At 47.4% G+C, this 25194-nt stretch overlaps 1 protein-coding gene and 1 long non-coding RNA gene across 18 annotated transcripts; both read right to left on the reverse strand.

Annotated features, from left to right (window-relative positions):
• Positions 1-4542: 4542 nt before the first annotated feature.
• AMZ2 (archaelysin family metallopeptidase 2) lies at positions 4543-14715 on the reverse strand. 16 transcript variants are annotated; one of them, XM_036339853.1, is made up of 9 exons: positions 14591-14714; positions 12883-12960; positions 12410-12589; positions 11154-11436; positions 10697-10870; positions 10483-10611; positions 6946-7109; positions 5687-5863; positions 4543-4796 (listed from the first exon to the last, which is right to left on the reverse strand). In XM_036339853.1, the coding sequence occupies exons 4-9, from the start codon at positions 11434-11436 to the stop codon at positions 4641-4643; spliced, it is 1083 nt and encodes a 360-aa protein (XP_036195746.1). In that variant the 5' UTR covers positions 12410-12589; positions 12883-12960; positions 14591-14714; the 3' UTR covers positions 4543-4640. The 16 variants fall into 16 exon arrangements, with proteins under 16 accessions (XP_036195746.1, XP_036195750.1, XP_036195744.1 ...); XM_036339857.1 differs by having other exon boundaries at positions 12812-12960; XM_036339851.1 differs by lacking the exon at positions 14591-14714 and adding an exon at positions 13451-13518.
• Positions 14716-16635: 1920 nt separating this feature from the next.
• Positions 16636-24921, reverse strand: LOC118672414. 2 transcript variants are annotated; one of them, XR_004973053.1, is made up of 4 exons: positions 24106-24921; positions 21923-21982; positions 20010-20137; positions 16636-16879 (listed from the first exon to the last, which is right to left on the reverse strand). It is a non-coding gene; the product is annotated as an uncharacterized LOC118672414 (long non-coding RNA). The 2 variants fall into 2 exon arrangements; XR_004973052.1 differs by lacking the exons at positions 21923-21982; positions 24106-24921 and adding an exon at positions 20278-20311.
• Between the last annotated feature and the right edge of the window lie 273 nt (positions 24922-25194).

Consider the following 25194-nt stretch of genomic DNA (forward strand, 5'->3'; position numbering starts at 1 on the left):
AGAATTAACACTGATCCTTCTCAAACTATTCCACAAATTTTAAGAGAAGGAAAGACTCTGAAGCTCATTTTAAGAGGCCAGCATTATCCTGGTTCCAAAACCAGAGAAAGACATTACAAAGAAAGGAAACTGTAGGCTAATCTCCCTGATGCACATAGATGCAAAAATCTTCAACAAAATACCAGCAATACGTTAAAAAGATCATACATCACGATCAAGTGGGATTTTTTTCTTGGGATGCAAGGTTGGTTTAATATCTGCAAATCAATTAATGTGATACACCACGTAAACGAAGGATAAAAAAATCATGATCATATCAATAGATGCAGAAAAAGCATTTGACAAAATCTAGCACCCATTTATAATAAAAACTCTCAGCAAAGTAGGAATAGAGGGGACATACCTCAACATAATGAAAATCATACAGTATATGACAAACTCAGAGCTAACATCATACTCAGCGGGGGCAACACTAAGTGTTTTCCTTAAGATCAGGAACAAGACAGGGATGTCTACTTTCACCACTCCTATTCAACAGAGTACTGGAAGTCCTGGCCATGGCCACTGGACAAGAAGAAATAAAAGGATTCCAAATTGTAAAGGAAGAAGTAAAACTGTCATCATTTGCAGATAATATGATACTATCTGTAGATAACCCTAAAGATTCCACCAAAAAACTACTAGAACTCATAAATTCAGTAAAGTGCAGGACACAAAGTTAATATTCAGGAATTGGTTGCATTTTATACACCAATAATGAACTATCAGAAAGAGAAACTAAGAAAAACAATCACATGCACAACTGCATTAAAAAAAACAAAAACAAAACACACCATAAAACACCCAGGAATAAATGTAACCAAGGATGCAAAAGGCCTGTACTTGGAAATTATGAGATACTAAAGAAAGAAATAGAAGCAAGGCACAAATAAATGGAAGCATATACTGTGCTCATGGATAGAAAGAATTAACATCATTAAAATGTCCAAACTATTCAAAGCAATCTATAAATTCAATGCAAACCCTATCAAAACACGAATGGCATTTTTTACAAAACTAGAACACATAATCCAAATATTTATATAGAACCACAAAAGACCCCAAATAGCCACAGCAACCTTGAGAAAGAAGAACAAAGTTGATGGTAACACACTACTTAATATCATAGAAACAGACACACAGACCATCCGGCTGGTATGGCTCAGCTCGTGCACCAAAGGGTCTCAGGCTCGTTCCCAGTCAGGGAGCCCATGAAAGGCAGCTGATCGATGTCTCTCTCTCTCTCTCTCTCTTTCTCTCTCCCTTCCTCTCTCACTAAAGTCAATAAAAACATTTTTTAAAAAGAGAGAGAAAGAAAATGGTTTTCAAATCAGGGTTCCCGTGATCCAGGTCACCACTGAAGTTCATGGGAGGCATTTATTATACTTACATTACTGTACTCCTCAAATATTCTAAAATTCATAAAGAAATGATCATGAATCCTTATTTTTAAAAAAGCTCCCAGATATGAGGCTCTCAGGGATCTAGCATTTAGAAGCCATTTCCATTAAATTCTTAAATGGTAATTAATGAACACTACTTTAAATGACTAATTTAAAGACACTTCGGGCATGTTATATGCTTAAAGGTCACTCCCACAAGTACACATTGTACTGTCTTTAGATTTGTCTTGGATACAGATGTTAATAGAAGTGAGGGCTACAAGCTCCAACAGGTGGGCCAGCCAGCCTTATAAGTAAGGAACCTAGTGCCCTCTGGTGTTCTGTTTCTGTATTGACTGCCTCGGGTGCAGAACAAGAAAAGCGACAAGTTAAACTTGCAACTTCACTCTTCATGTTAAATAAACTCTCATATCCAAACCATAAGTACTGCAGTGACTACGAATTTCCTAAGGGGAAATTAGATAACTGGTATCCCAAACCTCTATCTATAAAGGATATATATATATATATATATATATATATATATATATATATATGTAATTTCAGAGAGGAAAGGGGAGGGAGAGAGAGATAGAAACATCAATGATGAGAGAGAATCTTGGATCAGCTGCCTCCTGGGGACCCTACTGGGGACCGAGCCCGCAAGCCAGTCATGTGCCCTAACCGGGAAATTGAACTGTGACCCAGTTCACAGGTAAACGCTCAACCACTTAGCAAAGCCAGTGGTTGCTCCATGATGTTTTTTAAAAAATGTCTCAACTGGCAGCAAATGCTTTCCTGGATATTGAATCTCTTTTTAAAAAAATATTTTTTTATTGATTTCAGAGTGGAAGGGAGAGGGAGAGATAGAAACATCAATGATGAGAAAGAACTATCAATCAGCTGCCTCCTGCACGCCCCCTACTGGGGATCGAGAGCAGCCCGGCATGTGCCCTTGGTCGGAATCAAACCCGGGACGCTTCAGTCTGCAGGCCGTGGCTCTATTCACTGAGCCAACACAGCTGGGGCTGAACCTCTTTTATTTTATTATTATTATTTTTTAATGTTACAGCAAAGTATTCTGATTTCTCTCTCTTTGAGCAACCCCAGCGGCCCTACTTAAAAGAGGCTGAAAAAGAGTTTAACCTTATAACCCCTTTTATAAACAGCTGGAAGAAAATGGTCAGTTTCCAGCTTGTGGTATTTTATTTCTGATGAGGTCATGCAGCACAGAGAAAACAGAGCACAGCCGGGAACAGGGAGCCTGGGATCTGGTTTCATTGCGCCTCTGGAGTCACCGAACACCCTTTCCTTGGCTGCTGGGCTTGTCTCCTCGCCGTGCAGCGGACTCGGCAGCGATCACATTATTGACACTTTACAGTCCTGCTCTCCCAAAGGAAAAACGCATGTAAAGGAAACACCACACCTTTGGCAATAGGAAGGGAGCAACAGCAAGACCCACAAGTGACCAGTGCCAAGCCAGAGGCCCTTCCGGGCTTCACACCCTTGCTGCCTGAATGTCAACGCTCACCGTACTCCCGGGCCCGCAGGGCCTTTTCCTTAAAAAAAGTTTTTCTCTCCCATTAATTCAACTTCACGGGCACATCCTTCCATGGAGACCACGAGGTGGTCCTAACCTGGAGCCGGGCGTCCCATCGCAGCCCGAGCCCCGCGGAGCTGCTGAGCACCTGGAAGGTGCCCGTGAGACTGAGCCGAGCTGCAGGCGTAAGACAGCCAGAATCTGAAGCCTCAGGACCAACAGACTGTAAGGCATCTCAGCAATGGGTACACTCACCGCACGCTGGAGCCGTGTTTTGGAGAAGCTGAGTTAAATGAAACGTATAAACAAACTGACACTCGTGTCACCTGCTTCCTCTGCACTGGCTAACGCGGCTCCCAGCATGTTAATTACTCGCGTATGTGGCTCATTACACGTGCACTGGACGGTTCGGCGCCAGCTTATCACCGGGACGCAGGCAGGGACTGAGGCTCAAACTCTCGGAAAGCCCTGTTCCCGTGCTCTCCCCGCGACGCGACCCCACTTACTGCTCGGCGGCCTCGCCATACGGGTTTCCCCGGCCTCCCGCGGGTGCAGCCGAGCGGAGCCGGACACGTGGGCGCGGCCCAGAGCTCCCCTCGGCGGCGGCCGAGGTCCCAGCCCCAGGGGAGGCGGAGTCCCGGCCTGCGGTCCGGCCGGCCGCTGCGGGAGGAAGTCCCGGTGTCGGGAGGAGGGAGCAGCGAGAGGCCGGCTCACAGCAGCCGGTCCGGGCTCCCCGCCCCGGCACCGCACGGACCGCTACGCCGCTTCCTGTGGGGGCGGGGGCAGGGCCAGCGCCGGCGGGCGGAGGGCCAGCCCAGCCCGCCTGGGGTTAGCGCGCTCGCTCCCGGGAGGATCCCAGCCCGCCCTCGGGTCCTCTGAGGGTTAGAAATTTGAAAGTATTCACATCAGGTGATTTGCGGTCCCAAGAACAAGCCGGGGACTAGACTCTAAATAGGATCTTGGCCACCTTCTACTTAAACCGCCGCCCACCCCACTTCAGTCTCGGCGGAATGAGATGTTAACACTTAATCCTTCCCTTGACCCGAGAGATACTACTAATTCCACCGGCACCAAAGTGCATAGCATTTCGGATTCACTTGATTTTCTTATTCAGCATTTGCAGAGCAAAATTTATATGGATTTCATGTTTAACTACAAAGATTACGGACAGGGCATAAAATATAGTTGCGGTAAACAAATCTTAACCCTAAGAAATTGCCCAAAGATATGCACAAGCCACTAGTTACACACAATATTTAGGTGATGGTTGCTGAATAAATGCCTGTTACATAAAGCTCATGTCTGTCCAACTTTTAACAAGACTAAATGACTTGTTTCTTTGTCCTGCTCTCACAGTGCAGAGAAGGTACAAATGGGCATTAGATATTGTCTAAATAATTGTAACCCCAATACCACACCTCTGCCAAGTCAGAGTTCGTTTAGCACTGTAACTACAGGCATATCTCAGAGATATTGGGGGTCCGGTTCCAGACCACAGCAATAAACGGAATATCGCAATCAAGTGATGATATCAATATTTTGGGGTTCCCAGTGCATATGAAAGTCATGCTTACACCATGATACAGGGCAGAATCAGTAAATTGTTTATTCCAATGAAGCACTCCATACAAAAGCAATCATGATGTGCAAGGATTTTAATTACTCCTATTTGAAGGTTCTTATTTTTGGACAACAGCAAGGCATTTTATTATCCACTCTTTCCACTCCTTAAAGGCTTCCACAGGTTTGGGCAAATTCACATTACCGTCATGACTATGTTTCGGAGTAACTCGGGGCGTGCCAGCAGATTCATCATCAATCCACCTCACCAGGGCCTTGAAAAGAAGAGAGATTAATATTTTAACAAAGCACAGCAAACAGTTTTAGGCAAGAGAAAAACACTGGCTTCTAAATCAGATTCTCTAAATCAGTGACTTAGATTACCCATGAAGATGTTCCATTTGATAAAGATGGTCATGAATATGAAAAGAACACTTATGCTAACATACTGAGTGAACAAATATACACCCAAAGTATGCTAACTATGATTATAAATTGTAGTCACATATGCATAGGAGAAAAAATGAAAATACACTAATCCTACAGTTTTTTAGGGTGGGAGAATATTGTTTTCTCAACTTGCTAAATGTCCCACAAGGCATTAAACTATGCTTTTGATTTGATGTGAATGCATACACATAGGTTAAGGGTAGACATATGAAGGTACATGTAGACATGTAATGCAGTTACCTGCATGGGGAGTTGTACCATGAGTACTGCTGAGGACACACATACCTTCACACATACTGAGATTATGTACTTTCCCTCTTCCTTCTTAAAATCATCTTTTCCTCGTAATGACTATACCTCTGTCCCATATTTGGTAAGGTGGATCACCTCAACATTTTTATAGTTTTTAAAAAGGAACTTTGCACACGCATCAACATTTATTCTGTTCTAAAGATTCAGGCTCTCTTGTCATAAATGAATGGCAAATGCGGAAACCTCTTCCACCACTGCTCATGAACTACAAGTGTAAGGCACTCAGAGGCAAGTCAAGTTTTTAAGGACGTTTCTCTCTCTCTTTTTTTTTAACCACAGCTTCCTGCTTATCTCTGCACTAATTTCCTCTGATAAATGACAGCTCCAGAGAAGCCTAATATAAAATCGTAGTTTGCTATTTATATAACCACTTCTCCCTTCTGAGGACCCCACCCCAATTTACTTGGTATCTTTCTACAATGTTGAAGCCAATAGCACATTGCAACTTGCGTAAACAGATGGGACACAGATCTAGGGGGCGCCGGTCAGCTTCTTCCAAGTGGTTGGAGCCTTGCATTAGGCATGCCAGCCACTGGCAGTGTCGAAGTCCAAATATGTGTCCAATCTCGTGGGTTAAAGTCTGCAAGACATTCACATTGAGGCTTTATAGAGCCACCATCATTAACAATAAGCTACACACCCCTGCTTTTTCCTTACTTTTCTAAGAAACAGATTTGTAGGAATCAATTTCCTTACCATCATCCCCAAACTTCAATCTGCCCAAAGACTTAACCCCTCATCTCCTTAAATGTCTTCCTGCTTTCTTCACTACACTTAACCACTTAATTACCGGACCAGGGTTTCTCAATTTCGACACCACTGATACTTTGGGTGGGAAGATTCTTTGGGGGAAGGAAGCTATCCTGTGCTCTGAAGGATGCTTAGCAGCACCCCTGGACTCTCCCTACTAGATGCCAGTAGCACCCACTCCCCAACTGTGACAACCAGAAATATCCCCCCACATGGCCAAATGATCGATGGGTGGTGAGACTACTGCTGGTTGAGAGCCTGTGTTACCATTTACAGCCCGGGGCCCTTCCCCCAGAGATGCTGTGTCGGTGGGTCTGGGAGGAGGGGCTTGACCTGGATGTTAACAAACACACGAGGTGAAGCGGATGCAGGGAATGTTCACTGAAAACATTGCTCTATGAGGTGATGTTGTCAAACCCCACAGATAGTGCTGGGAAAAGCAGAAAAGCCTATGTCCCCGGCTATCAACAATGAGGAGATAGGCTTTCCAAGAGCAGTGGCGGGGGAGACGTCAGGAACTGTCAGTAGGACCAAGGCAGGAGAAGGGAGCCTGGAGACCAAGAGGAAGGCCTTTCTCCTTAACCCTCCAGGCCCCAGGAAGGCAGCTTTCCTTGATGGCCAGCAGCAGCCTGAAAGGGTGGGGCTATCTACTCCTACAGAATTCCGGAATTAAACTAATGGTGAGGATGTGGCCACAGCCAAGGCTGCGTATAACGAACAGGACAAAAAACGGGCACAGGTACTGTACATTTCAATAATAAGGTATCCATTATTTCAGTCAAGCAATAGCCACCAAAAATAGACAAGTGATACAAGCTCATTGATAATATTACCTTAAGGAGTGTGGATGTGCAGTGGAGGGAATTAAGGCCTCTTTACTAATAATCCTGTTAGATTTTGTAAACAACTCACCTTGCAGGACCGAAGCAGCAGAACACTGGTCACTTCAGGAGTGTAATAGTTATCAAACGCCGAATAGTCACGCAAAGATTGTCTCTGCGACGCCTTCACTTTGCCTTTGTAGCTTGAGCTGTAAAAGTCACCGCCATACCTGGCGAAGCTGAATATCCCCACACCTACGGAAAGAGGACAAGCGACAGCAGAATGACAGGCAGATTCCTGAAGGGCGTCTGGCCAGGGAGTGCGTGTCTGACTCCTGCCTTCACAGAGCCCAATATGCTTCAGGCCTGCCAAGACAAAGCAGGACTTTGACCCAGATTTCCCTCTCGAAACTTTCTTCTACTATCCCATGTGTCCTGCCTTGTAAAGCTCAATTGTCTTTTGTCAAATTCTTGACAAACTGGAAATTATGGGGGGTTTGGTTTTCCCACAAAAGCAGTCCTCTCCTCAAAGAATAGTCCAAATCAGGTACTCCAGAAAGAGCAATGAAAATGATCACACAAACAACACACGCTCATGACTTCTCTCTCTAAGAACACGATAAAAAGCCCAGCCAGCATGGCTCAGTGGTTGAGCGTCAACCTATGAACCAGGAGGTAAGGTTCGATTCCCAGTCAGGGCACATGCCCAGGTTGCAGGCTCGATCCCCAGTGTGGGGCATGCAAGGAGGCAGCTGATCAATGGCTCTCTCATCATTGATGTTCCTATCTCTCTCTCTCTCTCCCCCTTCCTCTCTGAAATCAATAAAAAAATATTTTTTAAAACCCCACAATGAACAGATCTCCATGACCTATGTGTCAGTGAGGGGGCCTTTCCTTCCCTCATGCCATGCCCCTGAGGCCGTGGAGACCACGCCCGCACCCTTAGACAAAAGACAGAACCTCTTCCCCTCTTCCCCCTTCTTAGGCACAGCACAACTCTGTTATGTGGCTGGAGTCAGGGGACCAGAATAAACCTTCTTGTAACTGACTTCCTGTGTTAGGTCTTAGGCTTGTCTAAACCATCTTCACACACGTGGAGGACAGAGTATGATTTTCAACTCATTCTAATGAGGATTGCCTTATAATCTGACTTGTTTACATTACCACTTAGTTATGCTTTTCAGTTCTTATTTGAAAGTCATAAGAAGCCTTTTTGTTATGGAAATGATTTCATAGTAAGTTTGTCCAATCCAACTTGATTCAGAAAGAATCTTCCTCGGAAAGTGTCCACTGGTATTTGAAATTTAGGGAGAAGGAAACATTCTGGAAGTTAAGAAGGAAACTGAATCTACTCATGTGTCACAAGTAACCTCCTCTGGCCAAAAAGTGTGGGCGTATTTTACCACAATACCTTTGGTAAGAGCATTTCGGGGGCATGCGTCCTAATGACTCTACAAATAGAATGTTTTCTTTATAACTAAACATTTCTCAATTTAAAAGCACAAATCTTTGTAAACCTGGAGAGAATAAAGTCACTTGTAAGATACTGTCTCACTGCCTGGCAGATCAGTGCTGCTGGCTTACTACTATTTCTTTTTTTTTTTTTTAAAGATACTTTTATTGATTTTCAGAGAGAAAGGGAGAGGGGGAGAGAGAGAGAAACATCAATGATGAGAGAATCGTTGATTGGCTGCGTCCTGCAGGCCCCACACTGGGGATTGAGCCAGCAACCCAGACATGTGCCCTTGACTGGAATCGAACCCTGGACCATTCAGTCCGCAGGCCGACGCTCTAGCCTAGCCGTGGGCAAACTACAGCCCGCGGGCCGGATCCAGCCTGTTTGAAATGAGTAAAACTAAAAAAAAAAAAAAGACCGTACCCTTTTATGTAATGATGTTTACTTTGAATTTATATTAGTTCACACAAACACTCCATCCATGCTTTTGTTCCGGCCCTCCGGTCCAGTTTAAGAACCCATTGCGGCCCTCGAGTCAAAAAGTTTGCCCACCCCTACTCTAGCCACTGAGCCAAGCCGGTTAGGGCTTGCTACTATTTCTTTTATGTGATGCAGTATTTACGAAACTTAAAAAAATTAAAGTAGAAACATTTTGGAGGAATGCTTCCTGACCTCCTCAACTGTACAAGATAAATTAGCCAGCAATCTATAATAATAAAAGCGCAATAGCTAATTAGACCGGACAGCCAAACGACCTTCCAGGTGAAGCCGGGTGCCACAGCTGTGAGGGCCAAGCCCCTTGCACGAATTTTATGCATCAGGCCTCTAGTATCTACATAAATAGTTTTAATTTTAAAACTTTTTCCATTTCTACCAGGTTAAAAATAAAAGGAGAGAAAAAAATTTAGCTCATACAAGTTCATTTTTGATAGAAAGGCAGCGCAACTCAGGAACACAGCAGTGACCCAAGTCTCCAAAAGAGTGTATTTGTAGGGTCATGGGGAGAGTGGGGGCCATAAGATACTGGAGAATTAAGGATGAAGGGGTAGTGTCCTGGGCCTGTACTCTGATGAATTCGGGTAAGAGAAGGAGACGCTAATAGAAACCTTTGTCAGAGGGAGGCTAATATGTGATCTAGACAGTCCATACACTTAGTATCATGAAGTACAGTCCTGGTACTTGCCCATCATCCCCAAAACACTAATGAACAACCACTCCCCTTAGTTCTCTGGGCCTTTCCCCTTCAAACGGGTCTCTGAGCCTGGGGATAAGGGTAGAGAAATAAGAGCAAAAATGGACAAGAGGGCCTGGCTGGGTGGCTCAGTTGGTTGGAGTGTTGTCCCAAACACCACCAAGAGGTTTTGGGTTCAATTCCCAGTCAGGGCACATTCCTAGGTTACAGATTCAATCCCCAGTCGGGGTACATACAGGAGGCAACTGATCAATGTTTTTCTTTCTCTTTCCTTTCTTTCCTTCCTTCCTTCCTTCCTTCCTTCCTTCCTTCCTTCCTTCCTTCCTTCCTTTCCTTCCTTTCCTTCCTTCCTTTCTTCCTTTCCCTTTCCCTTTCCCTTTCCTTCCTTCCTTCCTTCCCTCTTTCCCTCCCTCCCTCCCTCCCTCCCTCCCTCCCTCCCTCCCTCCCCCCCTCCCTCCCTCCCTCCCTCCCTTCCTTCCTTCCTTTCTTTCTTTTCTCCTTCTCCCTCTCTCTCCCTTCTTCTCTCTAAAATCAATAAACATATCCTCAAGTGAAGATTTTTTTAAAAAAGGATGCATAGAAGAAGTGAAGACAAAAAAAATAGGCAAAAATTATGATTTTCTTCTGGATCCTTTCCCACCCCCAACACTGCCATGCAGGGTTTCTAATGAGTCAAAGTTTACTGTATCTCCAATAACAGACTGAAGCTTACTTTTAAAAATAAAATAACAAATTATTTTCTTTTAAAATAAAATCACACACAGGACAAGCACACACTTATAAAGCAATGTGTGGCTCTTCCATCTATGCAAAATGACCACAAAAAGTTAAAAAAAACAATTAAGCAAGATTTTCACTTAAGTTAATGAGAGTTCAAATATCCTTCATCAAAATTATAATGGAATTGTTTTCCCTTTTTCAGCATCTACCAATAGTCTCAAGTTCAGAAAGTTTCTACAAACAATGCCAAAAAGGAATACCATCTGTCAAAGAGGCCTGTCCAAAGACGAAATTCCAGGAGTCTCTTGGGTAAAGATCAATCATCGTTACTCCCACAATGCAGAAAGCATCTTCAGGTTTCTTCTTTTTCAAGAAGTGCAGGATGTGCCCTATTCACAAAGATATGTACGTGTGTTATCTTTATATATCTCCACTTTCTGGACTCAATTAAAATTGTGAAGTTGTTTCACTCACCTGCATGTATCTGTAGGTTCTTCGTGCTATCATTGACTCTAAAGGCACACCCTGTTGCAGAGACAGGGACTGGTTCTAGGAGTTTCACTGTCAAGCCATAGAAAAATGCTTCACAGTAGCCCTTGAGCCATTTAACATATTCTTCGCTGATAATTCTGGTATTTCCTAGAGATCCTATAATATGGAAGAAAATTTAGAGACAGACGTTAGGATGATTAAAATACTCAGTCTTTACCTCGGTCTATAACTATGGATTGGAATTAGAAACAAATGAAATCTAAATTCTCAAAACACCTTTACCATTCAATAACACGAATCTGATTTAGAAACAAAATATCTTCTTTTAAGGCAGTCTGGCTAAAAACTTCCACTATGGAATGAGATCAACAGCCCAAACTATACCAGGCAACGGCACCACAGCACAACCACACCAAATGCAGCAAAGGACAGTAGATACCAATGCACTGTATATAAATCCTGTGTTTCTCTCGAGAGGGTGTCTTTCTGGAAGGATCATTGAAAAACTCTTCAAAGTCTTGGGGAGGCTCAGGATGGGAGGTGATCCAATCTGACTGCGAATGCAAGGTGATGGGCCCGAAGAGATCACTGGCTGGTCGGAAGGCTTCGTTCATCAAACGCCGCTCTGCAGCATCGAGCTTCTCATACTGGGACACAAGTGCTGGGTTCTTTGAGATGAGAGCTGTTCTAAGTGTCTGTTCCGAGTGCCGTACCGTTTTCATCTACCAAGAAGACCGAGCTAGTCAAACATAAAATGTATATCCACGCCGGAGACTTCAATCTACCTGTCCTCCACAGACGTCTCTAAATTCTCCCAAAATGGAATGTCTACCGTATTTTTCCGTGTATAAGACCCTTTTTTTTTCTAAAATCGTTAGACTGAAAATCAAGGAATGTCTTATACACAGAAGTCAGCCAAGGAGGGAGCCGTGCAGGTGTGTAGCTGCCCATACCTTGTCAAACAGGCTTCCTCCAATCACGAGCCTTATTGTTACTGATGTCAGCTGATGCCGTAATTGGAGGTGGAGGTGGAGAGTGCAAAGATGCAACAGGGACCGGAGCGTTCTGAGCCCATAAAGATGTAAAAAAATAAAAAGATAAATGCCAGTGATTGTCTTATTCTGCAAAATTCAGACTGAATGTCATCAGCTAAGCAAAAGAGCATGGAACAGAGCTGCAGAGAGACAATCTGGACCTCCTCCCACTGAATGTGTGATCAGACAGTGGAGAAAACAGGAAGAACAACTCCTTAAGATGCCAAAAAAGAAGAAGGCCTTAAGAGGAAAACCAGCAAAATGTTTAAAATACTGATTTCTTAATTTTGGGTTGGAAAAGTGGGGGGTGTCCTATACATGGAAAAATACAGTACTTATGCTTTAGAGGGGCCACACCAAACTACAGTTTGCTTTCCCCATTTCTAATCAATTTCTTGGGGAGGGTACCCGAAAAAGCGAAAAAAAAAATCATGAAAATTATTCCTCCATCTCTTATGGAACCTGACCCCAATGTAAAAACTGGTGGTAATCCCTAAGAACATGACCTGATTCCTAATTTCCTTCTGACATCTGGGTAATAACAGCGACATTATGAATTGACTCATTCAGGCCACATGAGAAATACTCATCCTTCCCAACGTGACTCAAAGGTGTCCAAGACCAAACAGAGAAGCAATGTCAAGAACGGCCAGTTCTGTACCTTAACTGCAGCCACTTAGGTTCATGGCCACGAGGTCATGTCACCCTGGGGATGACATCAGCGACAAGCAGCGGCCAGACTCACAATGACAGGTCTCTTCTGCTCACATCCTGTTTTTAGGTAGAGCTTTCATCCTTCCCTTTGAATGGGAAAAGCAAACAGCTGTTCCACCACGAGGCTCTGTGCGTTAGGAAAGGGGGAAAAAATTGGACATTTATGTCTGGAACCTATCATATTTTCTAACTACCTGTAGATTTTTCCCAGCTTAATGATAGACAACTGATGGGAACATTTAAGTTCACGGCTGTTCTGGTTGGCTATCTGAACCCTGGGGTGTAGGGTGTGGGAGAAACGCCCCAAATGGTCTCTACTGTCAAAGCTCTGAGCAGAGCACAGACTCACCCTGACCGCCCCACAGCTGGGCTGAGACAGGACAGCACATGAAGCAAGATGTGCCCCGGTACTCTTCCCACCTTTAGGAAGGAAGGCTCCACCGAAGTGCTGACATGCCAGGGCTTGGTCGGGAGAGTGTTGTGCGGGGTGCCTTCACCCTAATATTAAACAGGTAGTGTTAAAAAAAGAAAAAGCCCCATATTAAGAAGCCTTCCGGACCTACTCTGGGTGGAGCGGTAGGGGGCAGGATAGCGTCACCTCGGTGGGCTGCGGGCCTGCGATCCTGCCAGCGCTAACCCAGCACAACCCGGGCAACCGGGACCAGTTGGTCACCAGAGCTGGTTGCCTATAGCAACTGGCGCCTGGAGCTCGTCCCGAGCAGGCGCGACGGGGTCCCCGACTGGGGGCGGATGGGGGATTCCCCGGGGACTCTCGCTGCGTCTTTTCTCCCAGAGGAGCCTCCGCACAGGCCGGGCCTTCCTCCCCGGAGACATCTCCGCCCCCGCTGTCCTCCCAGCTTCCGCCGCGGCAGTCCCGCCCACAGCCTCATCTCTCAGCACCGACCGCGACCGCGACCGCTCCCTTCGCTACAACCCGGTGGCGCAGCTCAGGGGCCCAGGCCCGGGTACGACGCCACCGCCGCAGTACCTGCACCCCGCCCGGCCTCCCCGACGCCAGGCCGCCAGCCAACCGCGGCGGACCCTGAGCGCTTGCGCATTGCGCCCTGTGCCTTGCCCCGCCCCTCGCGCAAGGCCCCGCCCCCTGGAGCCCGCCACGCCCCTTAGCCGACGGCTGTCTTCCCCACGGCCAGTCCAAGTGCTAACAAGCGCTGCCCTTGTCCGCAGAGCAGAGGAGGGTCGCCAGGGGGCGCCGAGGCGCGGGAACCAGCCCCCCGCGGTCGCTTTCCGCAGCCGGCCCTCGCGGGGCGCCTCCTCTAGTCCCCAAGGGCCGCGCTGGGCCGCGGGGACGCCGGAGCGAGGCGCCCTTCGCCCGAGGCCGTTGTCCCCTGGGGCCGCGCCGGGGGTCGGAGGCGCTTGTTTGTGAGTGTGCTCGGCCGGCCGCGGGTTTGAAAAGTGACTCATTTCAGCAGCCTGGCCCACAGGCAGTCAGCCGTGCCCGGGGCTGACGCACAGCCTCCGCACGCGCTCCCTGGCGCCGTCGCCCCTGTACTTTCCCTTCTTTATTTGGTGGCAGCGGCGGCAACAGTGGTGCGCGCGGAAGCGCCGGCCGCAACCGCGACGAGCAGGTGCAGCGCGGCGGGGCGGGCGGCGCGGAGGCGGTGGCCGGGCGCAGTGACGCCTGCGGGTTCCTGTCCCCCCGGGCAGGCGTCCCTCGGTGTCTCGCTGCGGCTGCCAGAGCGAGGCCGGGAGGTGGACGTGGGGGCTGAGGTCGCCCCGTGGCCGTGGGTCGGGCCTCGCGGGTCGCGCAGGGACGAGGAGGAGAGCGCTGCGACCCCAAGGCTCCCTTCAGCCCTGGAAGCGGAGTGCATGGAAGCAGAGGACCCTCCGGCCGCAGCCCCCCTGGCCCCCCGGGACCATCAAACGTTAGGACGTGCTGGGTGGCCAGGCTGGCTAATGCCACTGAGTGCGGACAAACCCGCCCGAATGGGCATCCCGCTCCCCAAACCGCGCTTCCCGCCAGCTCAGCCCGCGCTTCCCCAGGCTGGTCGCCTGCGCTCCATTCAGGTCCTCCTCCCACTTCCTGCCCAGGGAGCCTGTGCCATTGGACTCTCTTCCAAGACCTTCACCTTCAGGGAGGCCCAGCCTTCTCCCGGTCCTCACTGCTTACCTCTCAGCCCTCACCCATGTGTGCTCCACTGTCCGGCCACTCCACAGTAATCTGTTCTTCTGAAGTTCAGGACATGTCACCACACCCCGGCGTTTCTTCATCCAAATCCCTCCTCCCAGTCTCCGGCAAGGAAACATACCCTGCCCAAGGTTAAAAAGGAACGTTTGTAACAAAGTTAGAAGGCTACAGAAAGCAGGAGAGAAAGGCTATAGATAGATATCAAATGACGGATTTAAAAAATGGCTTTACACAGCAATAGGGAAGAGCAAAGAACATAAGTGTAAAATGAGCAAGGACATAAACAGATAATTTGAATGATTCATTAACGTGTTCAATTTTACTAATAATTATACTAAAACAACCATTCGAATGCTTTTTCTTACCTATTAAATTGACAACACTGTTTTGAGATAATGTCAAGCTTACAGAAAAGCAGCAAGAATAGTATAATTACTATATAATCTTCATCCAGATTCCCCAACTGTTAACATTTTACCTCATTTGCTTTCTCTCTCTCTCTCTCTCTCTCTCTCTCTCTCTCTCTCTCGGACTTCCCTTTATTCTTAGAGTTCAGAAGAACTCTGAGATTTTAACGTTTATATGTTGTTTTTTTAAGATGTGTCCTGGTCGGGGCCTTTTCCCCATTCATTTTGTTGCTCACTCAAGTGGGCCCTTCAATCTTGAGACTTATCCTTCCATTCTAAGAATTTTTCTTATATTTGTTTACAATTTCCTTCCCTCCATTTTTTTTTTTTCCTGGATGTGGGGCTTTCCTCTGATTTTCTTATCTTTCATAGTTTCCATATATCATTTTGTACCATTTTCTGAAGTTTTCATCAACTACCTTCTTCCTTTTCTCTTGAACATTTATTTTCAAACTTTGCATTCTCCAATAGCCAGAAGCCCTTTCTTGTTCTGATTGTTTATTTTGCAGCCTTTCTCCTTTCGTGGGTAAGACATCTCCTCTCCGCTCTCTGTGGGTATTAACTATGCTACTTTTAACGTTTTTGTTCTGCTGTTTGCTCTGTTATCCTCCCCCCCCCCCCCCCCCCCCCCCCAAGTTAGAACTTTCCACAAACATCTGGTGATCCTTGGCTGTCTGTCGAGATTTCATCGTGAGGCACAAAAAGCTGGTTGATGGTTCTGTGTGCATGCGAGTGGCGTATCCACTGTGGAGTTTCTGGGAGGTGGCCAGAGAGCCAGCTACTAGTAAATCACTGAGCGGAGAATGAGTACCCAGTGTCTGAACCTGTGACCATCCTGTTTGTTCCAAGGAAGGATTCTTTCCTAACTAACTGCCAGTGCTCTGGGAGCTGGGTGGTGTGAGTAGCCCCACTCATGAGTGTGCAGAGATTCTGCACTTTTAAACCCCCTTTGCACACCCCCTCGACCTTACCTGCCCACAATGACTCTCAAGGGTCACAAGCAACCTGTTTTAACATGAGGAAACATGAGGAGGGTTTCAGTCATGCATCTGCTAGCATGAACTCATATCTGCTAGTTGGCTTTTTCTCTAGCCCTGACCTGATACCAGCTGAATGGAGGAAATGGTAGTCTAATTGGTCAGGAAGTGGGGACAGGTGGGCCATTTGTGGTCAGGAGTCCCCCAGCAGGAGAGCAGCCCACAGAATGGGGAGGGTGCTGTGCTACAGGTGAGGGCACAGGGACCTGAATGCCACGAGGGAGTGGGAAGCTGGAAAAGGAAGCTGACTTACATTTAAATGGTACCCAGAGCCAGGGCTGTAGGTGGACAGCCAGAGTTGACTTGCTCTCTCCCTCCTGTCCTCAAAGGCCCAGCGCCCAGGGACAGTAGGGGCTCAGTGGCGCCAGGCAGTGAACCTGAGAACCGGGCACCCTGGGAAGATGGTTTCCAGGGAAAACACAAGCTCCAAACAAGCACCTTATAAATGCTCTTTTGGACCAGGTCCTGCTTGCAAACTGAGGCTTGATTTGCCTGTAATGGGCCAGCTCCGGTAGTGCCAGGGGAGAGGGGCCATTAGCAGAAATACAAAGCAAGAAGTCATTCAGTCCATTAGGTTAAAAGAGGATTTTTCTATCTTTTATTATTTATGATTTGTGACTTCGGTTGCTGTTTCCCGGAACAGTTACAGTTTTCTTTCAACTCACTGGTGCACATAGATGCTTATCATCCATCACGCTGCAGATGGCTAAGCAGTGGTTCAGGCCTCTGGGGCCGCGGCCTTTTGCAGTTTTCTGCTATCTCGTCAGGCAAGTTGTTTTCTGTGCTGACAGCCTCCCAAAGCTCCCGTCTGGTGCCTGCGTGAGGACCTATATATACACATATGAGTGTCTCTATATTTATCTTGCAAATGCATACAGTAAACTCACAAAATGAGCAAAAGCAGGTCACTCCCCAAAAAACAGGCATGGGGGTCCCCAGAATCCTCCGCAGCATTCAGGACTCCTTGGGTGGGAGCTCAGACTGTTGGCTTGAGGGGAGGGAGAAAGGGCAGGTCAAGCGGCCCCCGTGACCTCTGGGGGTGCCGTGGTCCCCTGGGCGACTTCCCCAGCCACCAGGGAAGCACAGTTCCCAGGCTGAAGCTCCATCTGAAATTTTGAGCTTTTCTCCCATGTTCCCCTTTCTCGGTCTTCACGAAGGCGGGGGCGGGGAGGCCTTAACTGAGACACAGACGAAAGAGGAAGTGTCTCAGCACTAACCAAACGTAGTAGAGAGCCCACTCAGTCAGTGACCTGGATGGAAAAACTGAAGACATCCTCTGCGTCCTCACAGACCTTCTGGGGGCGGGGGCAGCTGCTGCCCAGGAGCACCAAGCTTCCCTCTGGCCAGGTCTTTGCTGGGAGCTGAGAACAGATGGCTGCCCGCTCCAGGCCTTCTGATGTGCCTGAGGCTACACGGGCCTCCTTGCCCCTGTGTGACCCGCCAGGCTTCTTTCTCACAACGTGGAGATGCCCCGGCTGTGTTCAATGCAGGTGCCATCTGAGGGGGCCACCCTAGGACCATGAGCCATGAGCACCCCGCCTCCGATTCACGCTCCAAGTCAGTCAGCAACGCCCACTGAGCACCTGTGGGGTCCAGCTGGTGCTGACTCAGGGACAGGATGGAGGGGATGAAGACACGACAAGAGAGTGGCCGGTGACAGGACCAAGTGTGGTGCAGAGGAAACAGGAAAGAGAGCATCGCCAGAGTTGGCACTTTGACAAAAAAAAACCCCGTTATTTCTTGTGCAATGTAAAATACATTTCTGCTTCCCTGGCCGGTTTGGCTCAGTGGATAGAGCGTTGGCCCGCAGACTGAAGGGTCCTGGGTTCGATTCTGGTCAAGGGCAGGTACTTCAGTTGCAGGCTCAATCCTTGGGTCTGGGGGGTGTGGGTGGCAACCAATCAATGATTCTCTCTTACATTGATGTTTCTCTGTCTCTCCCTGTCCCTTCCACTCTCTCTAAAAATCAAGGGAGTTGAGGATTAACAAAAAAACAAGTTGTTAGCAGTGCAGGTGTACCATCCCTTATCCACATATCCGAACCCCAAAAAACTCCGAAAAAGACATTTCTACTTGAGTCAATGCAATGAAGACTATTAGTAACACAGGCTTATAATAAAAAATCTAGAAGGACAGAAGAGTAGACAAAAGAACAAAATCACTCCTGGTCCTTCTGCCCAGAAATAACCTGTGTGACCAATGGCTGAACTTTTAGATATTGATGTGGGCCCATTTTTTACTTAACTGTGATCATATGGAACCTCAAAAATTGTACATACTGATTTTTCCATGTATTTCATTCCCTTGCCAGAAGGAACACTCTATATGAATGCTCATCCTTAGCAGTTCAGGCAAATGAATCTCATAATAATATACTAGGTAGTCATTTAAAAGACTGATCCCACACTATATTTATTAACATGGAAGGATATCACCAAGATCTCGCTGAATTTTTAAAAAGTTTTCAAAATATATATATAATTTGAGCCTATTTATATCACAACATGGGTGTGTGGGTGTGTAAAGAAGATGTTTGCCAAACAGTCACAATGGCTCTCCCTAGAAGGAGGGTTTTCTGAGCTGTTTACTTTCTTTATATTATACTAGAGGCCCGGTGCACAAAACTCGTGCACAGGTGGGGAGGGTGGTCCCTCAGCCTGGCCTGTGCCCTCTCACAGTCCGGGACCCCTCGAGGGATGTCCGACTGCTGGGGAGCAGGCCTAAGCCAGCAGTGGAACATCCCTCGAGGGGTCCTTAGTGCTGCTGCAGAGGCAGGAGAGGCTTCCGCCACCACTGCTGCACTCACCAGCTGTGAGCCCAGCTTCTGGCTGAGTGGCACTCCCCCTGTGGGAGCACACTGATCACCAGGGGGCAGCTCCTGTGTTGAGTGTCTTCCCCCTGGTGGTCAGTGCACGTCATAGTGACCGGTTGTTCTGCCATTCAGTCGATTTGCATATTAGCCTTTTATTATATAGGGTTTTTAGTATTATTAAAAATTTTTTTTTGCAATGAGCATCTGGTAGTTTTATATTTTTTAAAACTTTATTTAAAATGTTTATTTAAATCTGCCTGACTGGTGTGGCGTGGTGATTGAGCATCAACCTATGAACCAAGAAGTGACGGTTTGATTCCCAGTCAGGGCACATGGTCGAGTTTCCAGGCTAGATCCTTAGTAAGGGATGGTGCAGGAGGCAGCCCATCAGTGATTCTCATCATTGATGTTTCTATCTCTCCCTCTCCCTTTCTCTCTGAAATCAATCAATCAATATATTATATAAAATTTATTTAAAACTATACTATCAGCATAAAATGTATCTATTATATAGTGAGTGAAAATGTGAGTTACCAAACCTATACATAGTATGATACCATTTTGGCATTTTACATTTTTATACACAAATTTACATATATTATATATGAAATTGCAAATACAAAAAATATGTAAATTATAAATGTTAGGTATAGCATTTACATATATGTATTCATAAAATTAGTTTAAAATTTTATCTTTTTTTGAATATATTTTTTATTGATTTCAGAAAGGAAGGGAAAGGGAGAGATAGAAACATCAGTGATGAGAGAGAATCATCGATCGATAGGCTGCCTCCTGCACGCTCAGGCATGTGTTCTTGACCAGAATCAAACCCAGGACCCTTCAGTCCACAGGCCAATGCTCTATCCACTGAGCCAAACCAGCTAGGGCCTGTATTTTTATTTTAAATAACGATTCTGTGTTATATTTTAAAAAATGACACTTCTATTGTGGGGGAGAAACGCCATGTTTGTGGCTGAGTCTTAGAGGAGTACGGACTGGCCAGGACTGGACCGTCCAGTCCGGGCTGAGGGAACAGCACATACCAAAGGCACAAAGTGACAACAAAGCGTGGGACGGTCAGCCGCATCGCCCCTGGCATCTGACACCACAGCGCACTCCCCCTTCTGCAACTTTCCTCTTACCCTCCTGGGTCACATTCTTTCTGGGCTGCTCAGCGGCACCAGTCAGCCAAGCAGGCCTTGGTGTTGTTGGGGCGGGGACTCCGTAGAGATCGCGAGGATTAAATCCACCTTGTTCACAGAGGCTCAGGCTTGGGCACCACAGGAGAGAGAGCAGAATCCATGGTTAATGGACCCAGGTTCAAGTCGAGGCACTACCAACACCCCGCACCCAGCACCCAGCACCCACCCCCCGCCAGTCTCAGACACCACTTTCTTTTTTAATCTTCACCTGAGGACACTCTTTTCCATTGCTTTTTCCTTTTCAGAGAGAGTGGAAGGGGCGGAGGGCGGGAGGGGGGAGGAGAGGGGAAAGGAGAGGGCGAGGGAGGGAGGGGAAGAGGGAGTGAGAAACATCATGTGAGAGAGACACATTGACTGGCTGCCTCCAGCCCCATGCGCTCTGACTGGGGGCGGAGAGCAAACCGCAACCCAGGAAGTGCCCCTGACCAGGAATCAAACCTGGGACCTTTCAGTGCGCGGGCCCAACGCTCTAACCACAGGGCCACATGGGTCAGGGCACCTCCCTAAACCTGAGTCTCTATCCACAAAATGGGACAATAAGAACCTGGTGGGGTTGTTGAGAGGGTTAAGTAAGACTGGGGGAAAGCCCCTTCCAACTAACCATTTACATCAGAAAGAACCTGACCACAGTTATGGCAGCATGGCAAAAGCCCACAGGCAAACACACGGCCCTGACATTTACCAGGTCCATTCTGGCTAAGGAACAGCGCTCACGGCAAGCCCTTGTGATATGTCCTCGTGGTTGGACGTGCCAGTCACAAGTTCTAATTATGGGAATGAATGTTCTCTGACAAAAAGGCCTGTTGAGGTGAGTCACTGCCGTGGTTTAGCTCTCTGGGCCGGGAACTCTCCCTGGAACGAGTGGTTTGGAGAGAGGCACATCCTCCTGCAAAGGAAGCCGAGATGGACCCTGGAGATTGATCATCGTGTTTGCCAGGAGGGTTGCAGTCCTGACAGTCCCCGGCTTCTGAAACAGCAGGTGACAAGTACAGCTTACTCCCGTGCAGCCCCTTCTCTCGAATTTTCTCCTACAGTCTTTCCTTTTATACACACACACCTCTGTTGACTCAGGATCACCTGGGTAAAATGTTCTAAATGGAAACTCAAATAACTTCTGTCTGCTCGTAAAACACAAAGCCGAGAGGTTCTACCTGACGTGGGTGGCTATAAAGTGGTTTCCAAACGGATTAGGCTTTTATTGCCACCCCGGAGAGCAAGCGGGTGTGATGACGTTACTTCCCTTCAAGGGCGAACATTTCTTCCTCCTTGATATTTGGATTTCTTATCTGGAGTCTTCTTGAGCTTGTTTTCTGACTTGTCAAGGTATTTGTTAACGTGTAAAGCTTCCCTAGGCATGGTTTCATACATGGCAGCCAGGGGCACATACATGGAAGGATGTCCCCAAGATCTTGAACTTTTTAAAAAAATGTTTCAAACGGTATAGTATATCACTTGAGCCTACTTACATAAAAACATGCGCATATTTGTGTGTAAAGAAGATGTTTGCCAAAATATTAATTATGGTCAGTAATCATGGCCCTGGCCTGTGTTTCTCAGTGGTTAGAGTGTTGACCAGCACACCCAAGGGTCTTGGGTTCGACTTTCAGTCAAGGGCATGATCAAACCTGGGTTGCAGGTTTGATCCCCAGCCCAAGTCGGGGACCCTGTGGTAGGCAACCAATCGATGTGACTCTCTCAGATTGATGTCTCTCTCTCTCTACCTCCCTTCCTCCAGTCCACTCTCTCTAAAAATCAATGGGAAAAGTATCCTCAGGTGAGGATTAACAAGGACACACACATCATTGTAATCATGGGAAGAAGCCATGGGTTGGAGTCCCAGCTGTGCCACTTACCCGGGTGTGTGGCCTAGGACAGGGCGCTGTGTAAACCTCTCTGAGTGCATTGCTTTATCTCTGAAACCGGATAGAGCACTGTTATGAGGATTACATAAGATGCAGCACGCACCCAAGAAAGGCTACTTGTTATGATTCCGCACTCAGACCTGAAGGAATGGATTCTGCCCTTTGCTGTAGTAGCAACCCAGAAAAACAGAGCAGTCGTTGAAGTAAAACACAGCTCACTGACATCGGGTGTCCCTGGGGGTGATCCAGCACAGAGAGAAGGGGGTAGAAAAGGTGCCAATGCTATTTGATCGTGGCCCTCAGAGGGTTGAATGACCAGCCCACTCACTCCCAGGAAGCATGGGAAGCCAAGTTCTCACACATCTTCCTGGTAAACATGGGGAATTCGTGGGGTGACCCCAATGGCCCCTGTCACTCCAAGGCCTGGTAAGTATCTCCACGGTGACATCAGAGCTGCCCAGACCTGAAAGTGTAGCCAACATGAACTTCACCTCCTGCACCCCACAGATGGAGGGGGCGGGACTAGGTGGTGGTGGGGCGCCAGTACTTCCAATTTCTCTGGCTGTTGGCTCACCCCCTGCAGGACTACATCTCTGTATAATATATATATTATACACACACACACACACACACACACACACACACACACACACACACACTGAGTGGCCAGATTATTATGACCACCCCATCAGTACTTTGTTGGGCCACCTTTTGCCTTCAATACTGTGGCGATTATTCTTGGCATTGACTCCACGAGATGTTGAAAGGTGATGTGAGGAATCTGACACCATGCCTGGTGAATAGCACTGTTCAGTTCTGTGAGATTTGATGGTTGTGGAACCAGCTGCCTGATGGCTCTTTTAACTTCGTCCCACAAATGCTCAATTGGGTTGAGATCTGGTGATTGTGGGGGCCACCTAAGCAAGGTAAAGTCTTCCTCATGTTCTTGAAACCACTCCTGCACAATACGAGCACCGTGGCATGGCGCATTGTCTTGTTGGAAGAAGCCATCTCCATTGGGATACACCATCAACATGATAGGATGAACTTGATCAGCAATGATACTTAGGTATGTTGTGCTATTCAGACGTTTATAATGGTCTGGCCCTCTAGCAACTTCAGCACAAAATTATAGCTAATTTGCCTACAGACATCAGGTGGTCATAATAATCTGGCCACTCAGTGCATACACATACATACACACACACACACATTATTATTATTTTTAAATTTATATTGTTCCCAGTTTTGTAAGGACCATGCCCTCTGTCAGGTCTTCCCCATAAACACAGCCCCCAGAAAAAAAAAAAAAAAAGAGAAAGAAAGAAAATAGCCAAGGTTTGTCTCTGACCCTCCATTTTCTATTGTCGACAAACCCTCTTTCCAACTGGCACATTCTTAAGATATGTTACAAGAGAAGGTTCAAAGTGTTTTTGTAAATATGCTTTTCTTACCTTCTCTAATTCCAGGCAAGTGTTGCTGAAAAACCCATTCTGACTTCTTAAAGTGACTTTACATGTCTTAGTTCTGATCCATGTGTTAGTTTTATACTTTAACTCTCCAAGTAGGGTTGCCAGATACAATACCCGATGCCCAGTTAATGTGAGTTCCAGATAAACAATGAGTACTTTTTTTTGGTATAAGTATGTCCCATGCAATATTCGGGACATACTTACACTAAGAAAGTATTCATTCCCAAATATTGTGTTGGGAGAGGAGTTGAGGGGTTCTCTTGTCCTTCGAGGAACTGGTTTTATCACACCTTGAGTAAGCTGTATTTGCAAACGGCTGCCACCACCCTCTACCTCATTCTTGGGTTCGAGCAAAGGGTGTGAGAAATACGCAGGCATGGCTGGGGGAAGGTGGCCGTGGAAGGAAACGTGACATCTCTTGCTTCGCGGATTAGACGCAGTCCAGACAAGTTGGCCAGGGAGAGAATTTCTGAAAAGTACATCTATTTCCCTAGTTTTCAAAACAAATGAGAGTCTGGGCTCTCAAACCTAATCTGCTAATTTATTATATGGCCTTTAGCCAGCGTATAAGCGAAAAACTCAGATGAGATTCAGTGTTCTCATCTGTAAAATGGGAACGTGGCTCAAACCAGTGCAAAGGAAACCTCCTGATGACAAAGGGGCTAGCAGTGTGGCAGACCCGCTCCGAAGGCCACGTGGTACCTGTGGTTCCAACTGTCCTTTCTCGATAAGACAGAAGCAGGTTAAGCAACTCCCAGGAGCCAGCCGCTCTGAAGGGTGCTGAGGGCAGGACCAACCTCCGTCCCTGGAAGAATCGGTGCCACCTGGAAGGACAGCACATGTGGAGCAGGTTACAGAGGTGGCACACGAAGCCCACACCTCCTAGGAGCCAAGGTTCTCGTCCTTGGATCTGGGCTGCTTACAAGAATAGAGCGTGACGAAGGGAATGTTGTACCAGCTCTGGGCAGTACTGGAGGCACACTCCATGGATTCTGCATTTGCACTTTGGGGAGCCCTGAGCTACCATGTAGCAAGTCAGGCCACGTGGAGAGGCCACATGGAAGGGCCACGTGGAGGTCACGTGGGGGGAGGGGCCCTAAGACTGCGTGGAGGAGAACTGAGGAACTCAGACTTGTGGCCCTGTTGGAGTTGACCCAGCCACTGCCAGACTAAAGAGCCAAACTGGCTGAGACAACTGACGACATCATCGTGACTGTGCCACCCAGCCAGAGAGCAGGCACCCGCTGTGTTGTGTTTAAGTTCTGGGCTGGCAGACTTGTGAGCAAACTGTTTTGCTGTTAAGCCACAAAGTTTGGGGTAATCTGTTATACAGCAATTGCAGGAAACCTCAGACTCACAGGAAAGGCAAAATGCCCATAAAAATGCCCAAATCTGTGCCATCTGGCTGGTCAGGTTCCTCAGGCTCAAAGGAAAGGAAGGTGCCCAGTTCAACCACAGGCAGGAGCACTTGCTCTTGGAGACCAGACAGAAATCCCCTGAGGTCCACAGTTTCTTGGATTCAGTGGGCCTGGGTGACAGGTACCGATGTGTGTGTATGTGTGTGTGGGGGAGTTCTCAGCTCTTGCTCAGAGCACCCCTGGGCTGAGGGACTCACCCCGACTTTGCTCAGCCACAGCTATGCTTCCCCAGAGAGGCCATGGAAGGGAGAGCTATGTTCAGGGGATCAGAGCTGCCTCTACTAGACAGACAGGTGTACCCCACCTTCTAGGCAGTAGCAAAAACCAAGGGAAAGGAGTGGAGGGGGGTACAGGCACCCCAGCCATGGAGCGG

The sequence above is a fragment of the Myotis myotis genome, unplaced genomic scaffold (genome assembly GCF_014108235.1).
Source record: "Myotis myotis isolate mMyoMyo1 unplaced genomic scaffold, mMyoMyo1.p scaffold_m19_p_17, whole genome shotgun sequence".
NCBI lineage: Eukaryota > Metazoa > Chordata > Mammalia > Chiroptera > Vespertilionidae > Myotis > Myotis myotis.